The 18,583-nt window shown below is 43.2% G+C and overlaps 1 protein-coding gene across 1 annotated transcript in view; it reads right to left on the reverse strand.

Annotated features, from left to right (window-relative positions):
• The window catches only part of LOC118358641 (sarcoplasmic/endoplasmic reticulum calcium ATPase 1-like), a 29,641-nt gene extending 12,441 nt beyond the window's left edge, over positions 1-17,200 (reverse strand). The window contains exons 1-10 of the mRNA XM_052480241.1: positions 16,923-17,200; positions 15,574-15,591; positions 13,566-13,648; positions 11,225-11,329; positions 10,590-10,728; positions 7,766-7,846; positions 7,211-7,296; positions 6,792-6,947; positions 6,291-6,432; positions 5,931-6,097 (exon numbers count right to left, since the gene is read on the reverse strand). Of these exons, the coding sequence (XP_052336201.1) occupies positions 5,931-6,097; positions 6,291-6,432; positions 6,792-6,947; positions 7,211-7,296; positions 7,766-7,846; positions 10,590-10,728; positions 11,225-11,329; positions 13,566-13,648; positions 15,574-15,591; positions 16,923-17,040 (1,095 nt within the window). The 5' untranslated portion in view covers positions 17,041-17,200. The remainder of the gene's footprint in view (positions 1-5,930; positions 6,098-6,290; positions 6,433-6,791; positions 6,948-7,210; positions 7,297-7,765; positions 7,847-10,589; positions 10,729-11,224; positions 11,330-13,565; positions 13,649-15,573; positions 15,592-16,922) is intronic.
• Between the last annotated feature and the right edge of the window lie 1,383 nt (positions 17,201-18,583).

Consider the following 18,583-nt stretch of genomic DNA (forward strand, 5'->3'; position numbering starts at 1 on the left):
GCCTTACAATTGTACTTTGAATCAACAAACTCTGCTCGAGATGAGCTGAATTTGAACAAGCTTGATGAGTAAAATTACAAAATGTATGTTTGCTCAAAACCACTGAAAAGCAGAGCCATCATTATCTTGTTTCCCAGCACGCTTTATTGCAGTTTGAGTTTTCAATATCTGTATTTTTGCATTCATACCCCTTGACTTATTCCACGTTGTGTTGTAACAGCCTGAATTCAAAATGGATTCATTTTCTAATCCATCTACACAGAATACCCCCATAATGACAAAGTGAAAACATGTTTTTAGACATTTTTGTTTTTGTCAATTTCGCACTAGCATTTTCCAGCCCTAACTCCAGGTTCTGCAATTTACCTGTCTAACATCAGCTCTCTTGCTTTGTAGGGGAGGGGTGGCAATATTTGAGATGTGTCCTTAAAAACACATGCAAAAGTTACAATTTAATGCAGTGCTAATGGGAAGTTTTAAGACTCATAAAAAGCAGGTCTTAGCAGTAATGCAGTTGATACTTACATGGATTTTGAGAGAGAAAGTGCAGCCTATCCAGCCGTGATGCACGGTGAGTACCCATGGAAGAGAGATGTGATTTAATGCTGCTGAATCTAGTATTTAGAAACATAAACTATTGGTTTTCCCCCCATTCAGTTTACTTTGATTAAGAACCAAGCATAGCCTATCCTTCCCTTAATCAAGGCTGGTTTAGCACCATCACATAGGTGTATATTTTTTAGCCTGGCCCTCATGCTTTTTCATTTGGTATTCAAAATTCCCATACCTGCATACTTAATTTCGCTTGTTTGAGTACGCTTTCCATCTCCATTTTCAAAGAGCGCCCCTCACCCAATTAACGTTACCAAAGACACCCGCGCTACTCCAAACTATTCCAACCTCCTATAATGCCATATCAATGCTGTATTTTTTTCAGAATCTCCCTAGGACATAGGCAACGATACAATTGACTGGAGTCTAGTTTGTATATAAACGTGAATGTTATGCATAAAGACATTTAGGCTTGCCCTGTGCACACATGCTAACGAATGAGATAAGTGATTTATGATATCAAGCATCTGACCCAATCCTCATTAGAAATGTTGTTGTTGGTGTTGCAAGATTATGTTAGAAATACTGTTATTGCATCAAATGGTTATTTTATGCAACAGAATAAGGGGTTCATAGAACACTCTCATCTGTGTGTATTTTACTGAGAATGGGCCTCTGGGAGATTTAATGCTGACAGAATATTTACAATGTCTTTGGGTGATAAAACTAACAAGACTACATTCCATAGCATGAGTTGGTGTTTCTGTAGTGAGGTGCCAGGGTGGAGATGGCTCCAGTATGGAGTTGGGGGCCAGACCCTAGTTTCTACACAATGAGAGCAGTCTTTACAGCAGATACTGTTTGCTGTGAATTATTAGTATCTTTCATACGAATCTTAACCTTGTGACCCATTCCATACATCTGTTGTTTGTCATGAACATCCAAGAGGATGGACTTTGCTATAAAATGTTGTGGCTCAAATCCGCTCATTGGGCTCTCGACGAATCACCTACGGGAAGGTCGTTGACAAGCTCCGTTACTGCAATAATTAAATCATAAAGTTAACTTGTTTTAAAGAAATTAAAAGTCTCTCCTTTTGATTAGAATAATTCCACGACATTGGTTTAAAAAAACAGATTGTTTTTCAATAAATTTGATTGAAAACCAAACGTAGAAATATTCACATCCAATATTTCAAACTTAGAAATATTCACATCCATGGGTTTATGGTGATTAAGTAAGCTGCTACATGGTTCAAATGCAATGCCATTTTCATCTGCTATTTCTGTAGTGCAGATATTATCTGTAAGATGGTTCCATAATGTTTATAAAATATTACATTTGCCAGTAGTATGATGTTGTGGACAATTCCCCTTTCTCTTTATATTGGATCTTTAAAAACCCTTCATAGTCTAAGATGCCTTGTCTGTATTATATGCCCACAGGGAGCAATTATGGTTCCTGTATCTGTATTTAGACAGAGCCTATTTAAATGTCATTTAGTTTTTTTTTTTTATTTAACATTTTTATTTCACCTTTATTTAACCAGGTAGGCTAGTTGAGAACAAGTTCTCATTTGCAACTGCGACCTGGCCAAGATAAAGCATAGCAGTGTGAACAGACAACACAGAGTTACACATGGAGTAAACAATTAACAAGTCAATGACACAGTAGAAAAAAAGGGGAGTCTATATACATTGTGTGCAACAGGCATGAGGAGTTAGGCGAATAATTCCAATTTTGCAGATTAACACTGGAGTGATATATGATCAGATGGTCATGTACAGGTAGAGAGAGATATTGGTGTGCAAAAGAGCAGAAAAGTAAATAAATAAAAACAGTATGGGGATGAGGTAGGTAAAAATGGGTGGGCTATTTACCGATAGACTATGTACAGCTGCAGCGATCGGTTAGCTGCTCAGATAGCAGATGTTTGAAGTTGGTGAGGGAGATAAAAGTCTCCAACTTCAGCGATTTTTGCTATTCGTTCCAGTCACAGGCAGCAGAGAACTGGAACGAAAGGCGACCAAATGAGGTGTTGGCTTTAGGGATGATCAGTGAGATGCACCTGCTGGAGCGCGTGCTACGGATGGGTGTTGCCATCGTGACCAGTGAACTGAGATAAGGCGGAGCTTTACCTAGCATGGACTTGTAGATGACCTGGAGCCAGTGGGTCTGGCGACGAATAAGTAGCGAGGGCCAGCCGACGAGAGCATACAAGTCGCAGTGGTGGGTGGTATAAGGTGCTTTTGTGACAAAACGGATGGCACTGTGATAAACTGCATCCAGTTTGCTGAGTAGAGTGTTGGAAGCAATTTTGTAGATGACATCGCCGAAGTCGAGGATCGGTAGGATAGTCAGTTTTACTAGGGTATGTTTGGCGGCGTGAGTGAAGGAGGCTTTGTTGCAGAATAGAAAGCCGACTCTTGATTTGATTTTCGATTGGAGATGTTTGATATGAGTCTGGAAGGAGAGTTTACAGTCTAGCCAGACACCTAGGTACTTATAGATGTCCACATATTCAAGGTCGGAACCATCCAGGGTGGTGATGCTGGTCAGGCGTGCGGGTGCAGGCAGCGAACGGTTGAAAAGCATGCATTTGGTTTTACTAGCGTTTAAGAGCAGTTGGAGGCCACGGAAGGAATGCTGTATGGCATTGAAGCTCATTTGGAGGTTAGATAGCACAGTGTCCAAGGATGGGCCGGAAGTATATAGAATGGTGTCGTCTGCGTAGAGGTGGATCAGGGAATCGCCCGCAGCAAGAGCAACATCATTGATATACACAGAGAAAAGAGTCGGCCCGAGGATTGAACCCTGTGGCACCCCCATAGAGACTGCCAGAGGACCGGACAGCATGCCCTCCGATTTGACACACTGAACTCTGCCTGCAAAGTAATTGGTGAACCAGGCAAGGCAGTCATCCGAAAAACCGAGGCTACTGAGTCTGCCGATAAGAATATGGTGATTGACAGAGTCGAAAGCCTTGGCAAGGTCGATGAAGACGGCTGCACAGTACTGTCTTTTATCGATGGCGGTTATGATATCATTTAGTACCTTGAGCGTGGCTGAGGTGTACCCGTGACCGGCTCGGAAACCAGATTGCACAGCGGAGAAGTTACGGTGGGATTCGAGATGGTCAGTGACCTGTTTGTTGACGTGGCTTTAGAAGAAGACCTTAGATAGGCAGGGCAGGATTTGATTACAATTATACACAGTCTTTTTAGGCCTTATCAATAGCCTAGTGAATGTAATCTTGCTTATTGACTACGTTTGGCATGTCCAGACTGCAATTTACAGTGGGCCTAGGAGCCCCTATATCAGTGCAAATGCTATAGCCTATTTAACAATGTATTTCCATTCTGAAGCAATGCAATGCTTATATAAACAGGTCGACTGCAAACATGTTCAACGTATGTTGCAAATATGGGGCAGGCTATTTAACGAACTAGGCTATAAGGGAGTAACATTCAAATACACAAAAGACTGTAAACACACGACTTGAAGCAACCACCTATTTAGCCATGGAGCATGTTCTGATTGGCCAGTGAGGGGCAAGCCTCGACACACCCACAACTGGTTTATTTATCAAAACCCAGCCCTTTCGCACCACCACCAGCAACTGTGCCTATAATTGTTGTGGTGAAAATAGCAAAAATATTTCTGCCATACCCCTGAACCTATAGTGCTTACCGCCAGTGCTTACATTTACCGCTGCATTAGGTTTGTTGAAATAGAGCCCAAAATCTCAATTTAAGGTATTTTAAATTCAGGCTGTAACAACACAATGTGGGGAAAAACCAAGGGGTATGAATACTTTCTTAAGGCACGGATTAGTTGATTACAAATAAATAACGTACACTGAGTGTACAAAACATTAGAAACACCTTCCTAATATTCACCACCTTTTGCCCACAGAACAGCCTCAGTTAATCGGGGCATGGACTTCAAGTTGTCGAAAGCGTTCAACAGGGATGCTGGCCCATGTTGACTCCATTGCTTCCCACAGTTGTGTCAAGTTGGCTGTTGCAGTATGTCCATTGAGTGGTGGATCAGGCTTGACACACAGGGAAACTGTTGAGCGTGAAAAAAACAGCAGCGTTGCAGTTCTAGACACACTCAAACCGGTGCGCCTGGCACCTACTACCATACCCCGTTCAAAGGCACTTAAATCTTTTGTCTTGCCCATTCACCCTCTGAATTTTTTTATTTTTTTATTTCACTTTTATTTAACCAGGTAGGCTAGTTGAGAACAAGTTCTCATTTGCAACTGCGACCTGGCCAAGATAGAGCATAGCAGTGTGAACAGACAACACAGAGTTACACATGGAGTAAACAATTAGCAAGTCAATAACACAGTAGAAAAAATGGGCAGTCTATATACAATGTGTGCAAAAGGCATGAGGAGGTAGGCGAATAATACAATTTTGCAGATTAACACTGGAGTGATAAATGATCAGATGGTCATGTACAGGTATATTGGTGCACATACACAATCCATGTCTCAATTGTCTTCAAAATCCTTATTTAAACTGTCTCATCCCCTTCGTCGACACTGGTTAAAGTGGATTTAGCAGGTGACATCAATAAGGGATCTTAGCTTTCATACTGGATTCACCTGGTCAGTGTTCCTAATATTTTGTACACTCAGTGTACATTTTCAGAAACGAATCTAATGTGTTAGTAGTTGGACGTTTTGCACCAATTATTGAGCTGTCTGTTCCAGTGTATATGATTTAGGCAGTTTCAATAATCAATCTTCCTTACCCCAGCAGTTATTCTCAATGCAGGTTGCGGGTGAATAAAAGTTACAATTTCTGGATATCCTCGCTCTGGATTCCAATAGGAATTAAACATCACTTTGCAAACCAGCATTGAGGTTTATATCAACGTACAATTGTAAGGGAATCAGCTGCAATAGGATTGTGAGTGTTCTGCAATAGGATTGTAGTTAAATAAAGGTTAAATAAATAAATAATACAAATATATAATAATAATGGCATTCAGGTGATTCAACGTACAATTGTAAGGCACGCAGCTGCAATAGGATTGTGATAGGACTCCTATTGCGGCTGGTTGCCTTACAATTGTATGTTGAATCCTTTTTTTTTTACAGTGTGGTGGATCACTGGTGCATTTGAGTTTGTGTGTGTGTGTGTGTGTGTGTGTGTGTGTGTGTGTGTGTGTGTGTGTGTGTGTGTGTGTGTGTGTGTGTGTGTGTGTGTGTGTGTGTGTGTGTGTGTGTGTGTGTGTGTGTTTGAACGCACAGCGCACGTGTGCATTTTTGTGTTTGTTCGACGTGTGTGTGTGTGTGTGTGTGTGTGTGTGTGTGTGTGTGTGTGTGTGTGTGTGTGTGTGTGTGTGTGTGTGTGTTTACCCACCTTGGTGACACACATCTGGTTGGTGGTGAGGGTGCCGGTCTTGTCGGAGCAGATGACGGAGGTGCAGCCCAGGGTCTCCACAGAGGGCAGGGAGCGGACGATGGCATTCTTCTTGGCCATGCGGCGGGTACCCAGAGCCAGGCAAGTGGTGATCACAGCGGGCAGACCTGGGGGGAGAGAGAGGGGGGAGAAGGGGGACAGATGGTAGAGAGAGAGAAGGGGAAAGAGTGTTATTAGTTAGGCAGTGAACCATGTTCATGTTCTGATGTTGTGATTGGTTGATTGACTTTTGTCCACTTTATTTTGACCCATCTAGACTTTTTAGATTAGATTAGTGCTAGTCCAGTATCAGTTGCTTACCCTCAGGAATGGCAGCCACAGCCAGGGCCACAGCGATCTTGAAGTAGTAGACGGCCCCGCGGATCCAGGAGCCTCCATGAACGGGGTCGTTGAAGTGGCCAATGTTGATCATCCACACGGCAACACAGATCAGGGAGATGACCTGTTATGGAATAGACAACAAAAGGTTGTCAGATAAAGCCTGGTTTAAAATATATATATAATGCAATTGTCATCATTACACTATTGGTTTCCTTACATTGTAAGTCTATGGACAAGGTATGACTTGGTTGGATTTTCCTGACACTTTTTCTACATTTTACCATTTGTGGCTCAAATCCCACTGTCATTTTGTAATTTGGGTGAAATATCCCTTTAAGTTGTATCAAATCAAAACGGGCAAAAATGGTCTACTTGACCATTTTAAGGCAGCGGGGAAACTAATCTTGTCAAGTTGCAACAACCAAGGTAGTGTAGTAGTAGTAGCAGTAGTAGTAGTGTAGTAGTAGCTGTCTGTCTCACCTTGGAGAGCTGCTCTCCGAACTCGTCCAGTTTGGCCTGCAGGGGGGTCTTCTCCTGCTCTGTCGCAGCCATCTGGTCGCGGATCTTCCCGATCTCTGTAGAGACACCAGTCGCCACGGCTATGCCAATAGCCTTGCCTGAAGCGATGTTGGTGCCCTTGAGGGACGGACAGAGGGAGGGAGAGAGGGAGGGAGAGAGGGAGCGAGGGAAAGGGAGGGAGAGAGAGTGGGGAGAAGGAGATAGAGGGGAAAAGAGGGAGTGGTCAATTAATTGCTGTAAAGGTGGAGGAGATGGAGAGTGGAAGAGGCTCATATAGAGAAGGGCAGGAGTGTGGAAAACAACAGTTAGATTGACAGAGATTCTGAGATGGAGGAATAGAAAAATAGATAGATGGATAAATATATAGGAGAGTTCCTCACAGAGAAAAGCATGTTCTTCTTGTCCTGGTTGACAGCTCTCATGTCTGGGACGGCATCGGTGTGCTTAATCACACTGACAGACTCACCTGAGCGAGGAGAGAGACAGAGCAGATAGAGTGATTTTTACAACAAAATAGTTTTACATGTATTTATATTAGGGCTGTCAAAAGATTAAAAACACTTAATAAAGTTAACTCTCTGGATTTTATTGCAAATTCCGAATGTAATTTAAGATTTGTCTTGATTTTGTCTGAAATAATGGTTAGTCAAATAGATGTATTTTATTTTGGCCAAATTGAGAAAGCACACTTTATTTAACCTCAATGTCAACTTGTTTTTACATGGCATTGTAGATTTCAGATGTATAGATTATGTATTTTGGATGTTTTCAGTGTTTTCAGATTCAACGCTTTTAGACAATGCGATTAATCGAAAGAGAGAGAAAAAAAAAAGTACACTGAAATTACAAAAACGTGATTAACTCTGACAGACCTAATTTATTTCCATTGTAGTCGTGTAAAAAGGGTTAAGACAGAGTTGATCATAATCACTCACCGGTGAGGATGGACTGGTCAACACGCAGAGTAGTAGAGTTTATTTTGATGAGTCTGATGTCAGCGGGGACTTTGTCACCAACTGGGGGAAGAAAAAAAGAAAAAAACACTGTGGAAATGGCACCGGAGGGGATGGCTGCCATTTTACGGGCTCCTAACCAACTGAGTTATTTTGTTCGTTTTTTTGTGTTGTTTGTCATTTATTTTTAAACTTATTTTGTGCATATTGTTGCTGCTACCATCTCTTATGACCGAAAATAACTTCTGAACATCGATTACTCTTTAACAAGTCAGACGTGAAGGATATACTGCTTTCTCGGGAACGGGACAAAATCCTCGTCATTTGCATGAAGAAAAGACGGCGAAAAAGAGGGCGAAGGTCGGCTGCCTTCGGAGAATTCAGAGAAACTACGTCTGGTAAGACGAGGGGTGAGAATGTCTAATATTAAAGAAGTCCTGAGGTATTGCTCACCTGCTGTCCTGTACTCCCTGTTGACCCACGACTGCGTGGCCAAACACAACTCCAACACCATCATTCAGTTTGCTGACTGCACAACAGTGGTAGGCCTGATACCGACAACAATGAGACAACCTATAAGGAGGAGGTCAGAGACCCGGAAGTGCGGTGCCAGGACAACAACTTTTCCTTCAATATGAGCAAGACAAATGAGCTGATCGTGGACTACAGGAAATGGCGGGCCAAACACAGGCCCCCATTAACATCGACTAGGCTGTAGTGGAACGAGTCAAGAGTTTCAAGTTCCTTGGTGTCCACATCACCAACAAACTATCATGGTCCAAACACACCAAGACAGTCGTGAAGAGGGCACAACAACACCTTTTCCCCCTCAGGAGACTGAAAAGGTTTGGTATGGGTCCCCAGATCCTCAAAAAGTTATACAGCTGCACCATCGAGAGCATCCTGACCAATTGCATCACCGTATGGCAACTGCTCTGCATCTGACTGTAAGGCGCAACAGAGGGTAGTGCGTACAGCGCAGTACATCACTGGGGCCAAGTTCCCTGCCATCCAGGACCTATATACTAGGCGTTGTCGGAGGAAAAAACCCAAAATTGTCAAAGGCTCCAGTCACCCAAGTCAGACTGTCCTCTCTGCCGCCGCACAGCAAGCGGTTCTGGTGCGCCAAGTCTAGGACCAAAGCCACCTTAACAGCTACTACCCCCAAGCCATAAGACTGCTAAATTATTAATCAAATGGCAACCTGGACTGACCCCCCTATGTACAAATTACCTCGACTCGACTGACCTGTACCCTCACATTGACTTGGTACCGGTACCCCCTGTATATAGCCTGGTTATTGTTATTTTATTGTGTTACTTTTTTAAAAAGTACTTTAGTTTATTTGGTAAATATTTAATTAACTCTTTCTTGAACGGCCTTGTTGGTTAAGGGCTTGTAAGTAAGCATTTCACTGTAAGGTCTACTGCACCGGTTGTATTCGGCGCATGTGACAAATAAAGTTTGATTTGATTTTTAGTTCAAGGTAGCTGTCTCAACTTTATGCATATACACACAAACTCCACTCCACTTCAGAGTTCATTTAACGTATGTTCAAACATAATTACTACATTTTCATTCACAGTCTTTATCACAATCAAGGTTTTCCCTGGTTAACATTGTGCTTGTTCTGAATTTTTACAGTGTATTCTGACAATACACTGCTTTTTAACACTGTCAAAATGTCCCCATTTGACATTTTGATTCTTCAGTATGGCAAAATAGAGAGAGAGAGAGGGAGAGAGAAAGGAGAGAGAGAGAGAATTGATAATAGAGAAAAGTCCCCTCATCCAACTAATATTGACTCTCGAGACTAAGTTTATTAACCTCTACCAACCCAACAAAGCCTCAGGACAGCACTCAGACAGTCTGATCCAACCACATTATAACCAAACAAAAAATAAAAACACCTGCTAAATTTGGAAATTGTGCCTGCAAATGAATGTGCCCTTATTAAATCTGTCCCTTAATCTATACTAGAATCAGATTAGCCAACCCTAAACCTAACCTTAAACATTAGAGGGATAAACCAGTCTGACCCAGGACCAGGCGCTGGTATACATTCCAAATGGCACTCTATATCCTGCATCAATGGTTCCAAATCTTTTTCAGTTACAGTACAGAATTGTACTCTGCCCTGAGTACCCCTGAAGTACCCCCTCATGTGCATTTTACCAGTAGCTCTATGGTGTCATGAGTCTTCTCAAGTACACTCTGTGGATAGTCCAAGTACCCTCAGGGGTTCTAGGGCCTACAGTATATAGTGCACTACTTTTGACCAGAGCCCTATGGCTATAAAGTGAATAGAGTGCCCTTTGGGATGTGCCTGTCAACCAGTAGACTGGCTATATGGGTATGTGTATTAGGCCTTGTTTTTTTTGGAAGAGGTGGTATAATATATCAGCAAACCCTAAAGACGTGATGTCCATCTGAGAGGATTAGACCCATTCAAACACTTTGTGAAAAATTGTACACTTTGTGATAATAATGGCTGTTAAAGGGGCCATATGCTTTAATCTCTACACCTTAATCTCTGATAGGCAAAGTAGATTTTTTCTTGCTTACATCAGATCTACATTTATTTTAGTGGCTTGTGGGTATTGGAGCTAAGGGTCGACTTGGAACTGGGCCTACAACTCTTGGGCTTATAGGGGTAGTAGTTGCCCTTGGGCACAGATCTAGGATCAGCTTACGCCAAAATCTGAGCCCTTTAGTCATTAGGAGAGAAAAAACACTGAACCCAGATCAGTGTTTATGGGGTTATACAGTTATTACGTAAATCTGAATCTCTGAATCTGAATCTTACCGGACACCTCCACCACATCTCCAGGGACAATCTCCCTGGCCTTGATCATCTGGACGTTCTTCCTGTCCGACCGATAAACCTTCCCCATCTCAGGCTCATACTCCTTCAGAGCCTCGATGGCGCTCTCTGCATTGCGCTCCTTCAGGGCAACAATAACCCCACAGAACATCAGTTCCTCCTATTCCTCCTGACATCCCTTCCAGAAGTGTAAAGCCTGACTTCTGCCAATATGCCCACCCCCTACACCCATCAAATCCACCCCCTCCCCGCTCCCTTGTCTCATAACCCCCCTATGTGTGAATCCTTGTGCATAGTTTCCAAATGACCACCACAAGGCCAATATGGACCCGCTGCTTGTGGCTTGCGGTAACCCGATCGTCCCTCTGTATTTTTTACTGTGGGTTTGGGCGCTGATGCATTTTCCCCTATAACACCCCTCCCCCACCCCCGCGGGTAATACATTCTGACCCTGAACGGGTAAACTAACGCACGTGATGTATTGTGTGTGTGTGTGTGTGTGTGTGTGTGTGTGTGTGTGTGTGTGTGTGTGTGTGTGTGTGTGTGTGTGTGTGTGTGTGTGTGTGCGTGCGTGCGTGCGTGCGTGCGTGCGTGCGTATGTGTTTCAACTAACTGACCTGCCAGACTCCAACGATGGCATTAGCAATGAGAATGAGGAGGATGACTAAGGGTTCCACAAAGGCTGTGACTGTTTCCTCACCTTCCTCAAACAAGGCCAGCACCTGAAAGCAAGAGGGAGGGAGGGAGGGAGGGGGAGGGAGGGAGGGAGGGAGGGAGGGAGGGAGGGAGGGAGGGAATTTATGTTTATTGATATTGGAATGGAATGCACTTTTATGACACTTGACAATATGCGCCCGTAACAGAAACACTTTTTTCCCACTATATGCCAGCCTTTTTTGTCTGTGTGTCCGTGCACGTGCATGTGTGATAGAGGGAGTTTTGTGTGTGTGTGTGTATGTGTTTCTTCACGTGTGTATGCGCGTCCGTGTACGTGACTGTGTAACGAGTTGTTGTCACTGGTCTGTTTAGGAAAGGGGCTGTGCTGACATGGACACAGATCAGTTATGGTCCACTGAAGCAGAGGAAGAAACAATCTAACCCACAGAGGAAGAGAGATATCCCTCCATCCCTCCATCATTGTATACAACCATCCATTATCCTTTATTCCCTATTCCTTTGTCCAAACCGTCCTCTTTAACCTTCTTCCATCGCCTCTCCCTTCTCTACTCTGTTGTTCCTTAGTGCAAAGATTTCATTCTTCCATCCTCTTTTCCCTTTCTTTCTTTTTTCTTTCTTTCTTTCTTTCTTTCTTTCTTTCTTTCTTTCTTTCTTTCTTTCTTTCTTTCTTTCTTTCTTTCTTTCTTTCTTTCTTTCTTTCTTTCTTTCTCTCTCTCTCTCTCTCTCTCTCTCTCTCTCTCTCTCTCTCTCTCTCTCTCTCTCTCTCTTTCTTTCTTTCTTTTGTTTGTACATTTTTTGTTGTTGTCTCTATCCATTTATTCTGTTATTCCCTCTCTTTTAAGATCTCTATATCATTCATCCTCTCTGTCTTCTCTATTCTAAAATATACTGCATTGAAATCCATTGAAGCCTACTCACACGTACCATAGAACCTTTCCATTCCAAAACTTTATTTGAAAGCACATGAAAAACATTACACTGATATTGCCAATGCATTTATATATTTATACAGTATATTAACTATATATTATGCATTTATTAATTACATATTACTATCATTACAGTGTCTTTCTCAACCATATACTATATGTACCTGTCATCTGAAACAAACAATGCCATTGTGCAATACTATCTCTCTCTCGCTCTCTCGCCAGCAATCCTTTGTTCCTTTCATCCCTGACCTTTGTGGAAGGATACAGTTTCTCGGCCTGGCTTGAGATTCTCTTAAAATAACACGCTCTCTCTCCCCTCGCGCCCTCTTGCCACACAAACGCACGCACGCACACACACACACACACACACACACACACACACACACACACACACACACACACACACACACACACACACACACACACACCACGCACACACACAGTACATCGCACACACACACACACACACCACGCACACACACACACAGTACATCGCACACACACCATTCTTTCTAAGGCCATAATGACAGCTGGTCAGGGACAGAGTGTAAAGGGTTGGGGTGGGGGGGTTAAAACATTATGTCACCCCTCTACTCCAAAACAGATTTGAAGAGAGAGAGAGCTAGACAGGAGGGCAAATGGGAGACAACAGTGAAATGAAATAGTGAGAGAGAGGGAGGGAGGGGGGCGGGAGGGATTCCTAGAGTGAATGAGCGAGTGTGTGTGAGTGAGTAAGCGAGGGAGTGAGGGAAGGAAAGAGGGAGGACATCAATCCATACGAAATATAGCCTGACCGGTCACAGCATGTGTTCTGTATGTGCGTGTGCGCAAAGCATAACTGACCTGTGTGTGTACAGTATGTGTCTTTCATAGTGCAGGTATGTAACCTTGTGTGCATGCATGTGTGTGTGCGCGTGTGTGTGTGTGTGTGTTAGCTGTCAGTGTCATCTCAGAGCCTCTCCCACCATGCACACCTGCTACGCTGAAACATTTACCCATCCTGCACTGGGGTAAGCAGAGGACGTGGACGGAGGAAATTGACAGGAAGTGACTTCACAATGATCTTACAGGTGCTAACACCAACAAACACATAAATACACCCAAACATATCGACCTGTGTAGACCCTACCCTCTATGCACTTGTGGAGATCTGAGAGGACTCAGTAGGTATTATCAATACATGAATATCTTCCCCTTGCTCTCATTACACCAATTATTGAGGAGCAGACCAGATAACATCACTTTACCCTGTCTTGTGTCATTACTCTGCAATATTTTCCCTGTAACTCATAGCAATATCTATACTCCATAGTCAGTCAAAATCAGTGACAACATTTTGTCTACTTACAAAAGAGATGCAGGCAGCCAGCAGAAGGATTCTGACCAACAGATCCTCAAACTGCTCTACGACCAACTCCCAGATGGTCTTACCTGAGAGAGAGGAGAGAGGAGAGAGGAGAGAGGAGAGAGGAGAGAGAGAGAGAGAGAGAGAGAGAGAGAGAGAGAGAGAGAGAGAGAGAGAGAGAGAGAGAGAGAGAGAGAGAGAGAGAGAGAGAGAGAGAGAGAGAGAGAGAGAGAGTGAGAGAGAATGTCATTGGATGCTGTAGCCAACCATTGCCTTGATGACAGCTTTGCACACTCCTAAGATCACCATGCCAATGCCAAGCATCGGCTGGAGTTGTGTAACGCTCGCCGCCATTGGACTGGAGCAGTAGAAAAGCATTCTCTGGAGTGATGAATCACACTTCACCATCTGGCAGTCCAACAGACAAATCTGGCTTTGGTGGATACCAGGAGAATGCTACCTGCCCAAATGTATAGTGCCAACTGCAAAGTTTGGTTTAGGTGGAATAATAGTCTGGGGCTGTTTTCATGGTTCGGGCTAGGCCCCTTAGTTCCAATGAAGAGAATTCTTAACGCTACAGCATACAATTACATTCTACACGATTCTGTGCTTCCAACTTTGTGGAAACAGTTTGGGGAAGGCCCTTTCCTGTTTCAGCATGATAATGTTTGCACAAAGCGAGGTCCATAAAGAAATGGTTTGTCGAGATCGGTGTGGAAGAACTTGACTGGCCTGCACAGAGCCCTGACCTCAACCCCATCTAACACCTTTGGGATGAACTGGAACACCCACTGCGAGGCAGGCCTAATCTCCCAACATCACTTGCCCGACCTTACTAATGCTCTTGTGGCTGAATGGAAGCAAGTCCCCGCAGCAATGTTCCAACATCTAGTGGAAAGCCTTCCCAGAAGAGTGGAGGCTGTTATAGCAGCAAAGGGGGGAACAACTCCATATTAATGCCCCTGATTTTGGCATGAGATGTTCAACGAGCATACATACTTTTGATCATGTAGTGCATGTCTGATCTCGCAAACAATGCAAAGTAGCTCTAATCTAGAGCCAAGCGTGTTCATTTTTAATCCGAAGGTATCCTGTTATTGACACACTTGTTCAATTATGCTAAATAAAGTGACAACAACAGTAATTAATGAGGCAGCCTATAGACAGCGCAGGTGAGTGCAAATAGGGTAGACAGAGCAAGTGTTTGGTTGCTGCAGCCTTGTTTCTCTCCTTTATGTTAGTGTGCTAATATATGCAAATACACCCAGTGTATTTATGCAAATTAGGCACATATACTTTCCATTATTGTAACACACAATTTAAAAATATATGTATATAACAAATATTTTTGTTGTTGAAATTTTACAATAAATTTAACACCTAAATTCCCACCTAAACCCCTGGACTCCATTCAATATTTGTCTGTGTCAGTAAAATGTTTTATGTGCTATAATTCAGTCAATATCTGATGGTTTATACAAATTCTAAAAGTTTGGAGTACCTTCATCCATTGTCCAACTGTTGCATTTAATTAGAATTGTTCTTAAAACCTTTTAACTATTTCGATGACCATTGCTAATGTCTCTATTGGCATCATGATGATTTAGTACTGTCAGATGTGAGAATCATAACTGTTACAGGGAGGGATAGTCAGTGTGATAATAATCTCTCATGGTAGACAGACACACGCAACACAACTGGAAGGTTCCCACTAGATAACACAGCCACAAAGTCAAGTGGTGTGTTTCATAAAAATTGTATCCAAGCAAAAATGACCTTTTTTGGTTAAGGTTAGGGTTAGGCATTAAAGAGAAGTGTGGTTAAGCGTAATGTTAAGGTTAGGGTTAGGTTTAAAACACCGGAGGTTGCTGAGGGGAGGAAGGCTCGTAAAGAGGTAGGGTGACTGATGGGATGATGTAACCTCCCGGACACTGGGACGGAAATAGGAGTGTGTGTGCAGACCGACCACAGACAGGTGTGTGAGGGGCAAAGATAAACGTTGGTAACTCACCAATCTCAGCTGGGAGCTCTGTAAAAGGGGAAAGCGAAGAGAGGAGATTATTAGCATAGCATTGCTATTTGTTACTAACATCGCTAATTGAGGATAGCATTAGGCCTACTACCTCTATCTTTGATAGCAGAAATGCTAATTATACATTGTGATTAAATGTAAAGGACTAGATTTACGAAGCCTTTGTTTCCACTTGTTTAACGGTCAGATCAGGTCTTTGAAAATACAGGTGCAAACATTTTCACTTGATACACATGACTATAGTTAATTAGCTAAAAACCTTTACTTTGCTCATGTCATCCACCTTTTCATTGATAACTTACGTCAGGATTGAAAGCTCTCTGAACTAATTTCAAATCTTCAAATTATGCAAAAGCAACAAAAAAGAAAAAAAAGAACTGGCATTGCACAACTGTGATTCTACTTTATTTCTAAAGGGGCAAACTAAGTGGTTTTCTTTTGCAAACAAGTGTTAGGGACTTGGTTTGTCCCAGTTCGACCCTACAGTAGCCATAAAAAAACCTTTGTCCTTCTCGCCGACCTCTGATTGGTTAGCCAATTAAAGTCTTGAGTCTGTCATTGCTTTTCATTGGTTGGATGAGACAATGACTATGCCAATGCTTCATATCATGATTTACGCATGGATGACCAAGAGGAAACATTTTTATAAAATATTATCATAAGCCTCATAACTTAACTTTTGCCTCTGTATATCTTGGCTGATGCTTAGCCACTCAATGTTATTATAAAGTGTGCTAACTGCAAATATACAAAAATTAAAGGATTGATACAACAGATATGCAAGTAGAAGTTGTCAGGAACTTCTGGAAACCAACCAATCAACCACAATAGGGAGCCTGTACTGGACTGATCACGAACTACACTACCCAAGCATTCCTTGGTGCCGCTGACCTTGAAATGGTATCTGACACACCATCACAAGGTCACATGAACCATTTTGGTTGCCGCGCGCCAATGTGTCAGTCAGCTAGCCAGCAGCCAATCACAAAGAGACAACATCCGACCTTCCCCTGGTCATAACCAAAACAAAGACTAGCTGTTGTCCACGCCAGTGGAACACCTGTTGTTGTCTGTCTGTCCCTCCATCGCATTCATCCTTTCCACAGCATTTAGCACCAATGAATCCCATTTTGGGTCCGAACCTCTACACCCAACCAGATCCTCCTCCTTTTCCCCTTCTCTTCTTCCTCCTCACCATCATCTTTCCAACAAGCCCTATCCCTCCTCTTATCCACCTCCATGTCTCTCTGTCCATCCCTTGGTCTCTCTATGCTTTTCCATCAATCCACCCATCTATCCATCCATCCATCACAGTCTCTCTTTCTCACCGTTGTGACCATATCTGGCCAGGTTCTTCTTGAACTGTTCTGGTGTGAGGCCGGTGGTCTGGTCGACACCAAAGTATGACACGACCTCTTCCGAATCTTTTGCGTGTGCATTCTCCATCCTCACCAAACAGGAGACTCTTCAGGAGAAGAGAACAAAACAAAGATACGTTTAGGACACGTCTATCCGGTAATCCCCTTCGTTCGCTCTCTCCCCTCTCTCTCTCACTGCTCTTTCTCTCTCACTTCTCTGGCAAAACTGGAGCCCTGGACTGACAGAAAGTGCAACCTGGCACAAGCTCCTGAAAAGTTTTATATACGGACACAAAAGTGAGGCGATTGGTGCTCTCTCACCATGCGCTTGCACCTCATTGGCTGAGGGGAGCAAAGGTGGGTGGGCCGGGAGGGCCCTATGGGGGGGGGGGGGGGGTCACGCGTGGAGGAATTGGGCACCAACTGCAGAGGGGGTCCGCTGTGTATCGTCAAACTGAAAATGAGATACATTTTTGGATCGAGCATGGTCAGTAGAACAGGGAGGGGGAGATGGGGGAGATGGGGAGAGGTAGGGTGCTTTGAATGAGTCCAGGTATGGGGGCAGAAGGGGGGTAAAGATTAAAGAATGATGGGTCCAGTGTGCTACAGTATGTATGGCAGATAGGACAGAAGGGGGGTAAAGATAGAGATAAAGAGAGGGGGGGGGTACAAAGAGAGGCAGATAGAGATAAAGAGAGGGGGGTACAAAGAGAGGCAGATAGAGATAAAGAAAGAGAGGGGGTACAGAGAGAGAGGCAGATAGGGATATATAGAGAGGGGGGGTACAGAGAGAGAGGCAGATAGAGATAAAGAGAGAGAGGGGGTACAGAGAGAGAGGCAGATAGAGATAAAGAGAGAGAGGGGGTACAGAGAGAAAGGCAGACAGAGAGTACAGAGAGAGTTTTAAACTTCCTTAATAAGCACAATGTCTCGAGTAAAAAACAAATTGGATTTATGCCCAAACATCGCACGACCGATCATATTTCCACCCTAAACATCCTGATAGAATAACATGTCCACCACAATAAGACCAAAGTGTATGCTCGCTTTATTGACTTCCAAAAAGTATTTGATTCTATTTGGCGTACAGGACTGTTCTATAAAGTTATTGAAAGCGGTGTAGAGGGTCAAACTTATGACATAATTAAATCAAATGGCATAACAGATATGACTATTTAGGGGGGAAACAGGTGCAGCGTCAATATTGGCAAGAGAAGAACAGAATTCTTTAACCAAGGGTGGGGCCTTTGGAATAGTTGCAATCTCAGCCCCACACTCTTCAATATTTACATCAATGAATTCGGACACTATTCTAGAAAAATCCTCAGTCCTTGGTGTTAGTCTCCACAATTAAGAGGTTAAATGCCTGCTCTTCGCAGATGACTTGTGCTTGCTGTCACCCACAGCACATGGCCTCTAGCAGAGCCTGGACCTGCTGGACCTGCTAGAGCAGTACTGCTAGACCTGGGCCCTGGCAGTAAATCCCCAAAATATTTAAAATAATATGATTTTCCAGAGAAGATCCAGATCAGGGAATTAGACCGAAGTTCTCAATTTGCACAAAATATAGAGTACTGCACACACTCCAATTACTCAGGTTTAAAACTAAGCTCAATTGGACACCTAAATGA

Source organism: Oncorhynchus keta, chromosome 26, assembly GCF_023373465.1.
Source record: "Oncorhynchus keta strain PuntledgeMale-10-30-2019 chromosome 26, Oket_V2, whole genome shotgun sequence".
Taxonomy (NCBI): Eukaryota; Metazoa; Chordata; class Actinopteri; order Salmoniformes; family Salmonidae; genus Oncorhynchus; species Oncorhynchus keta.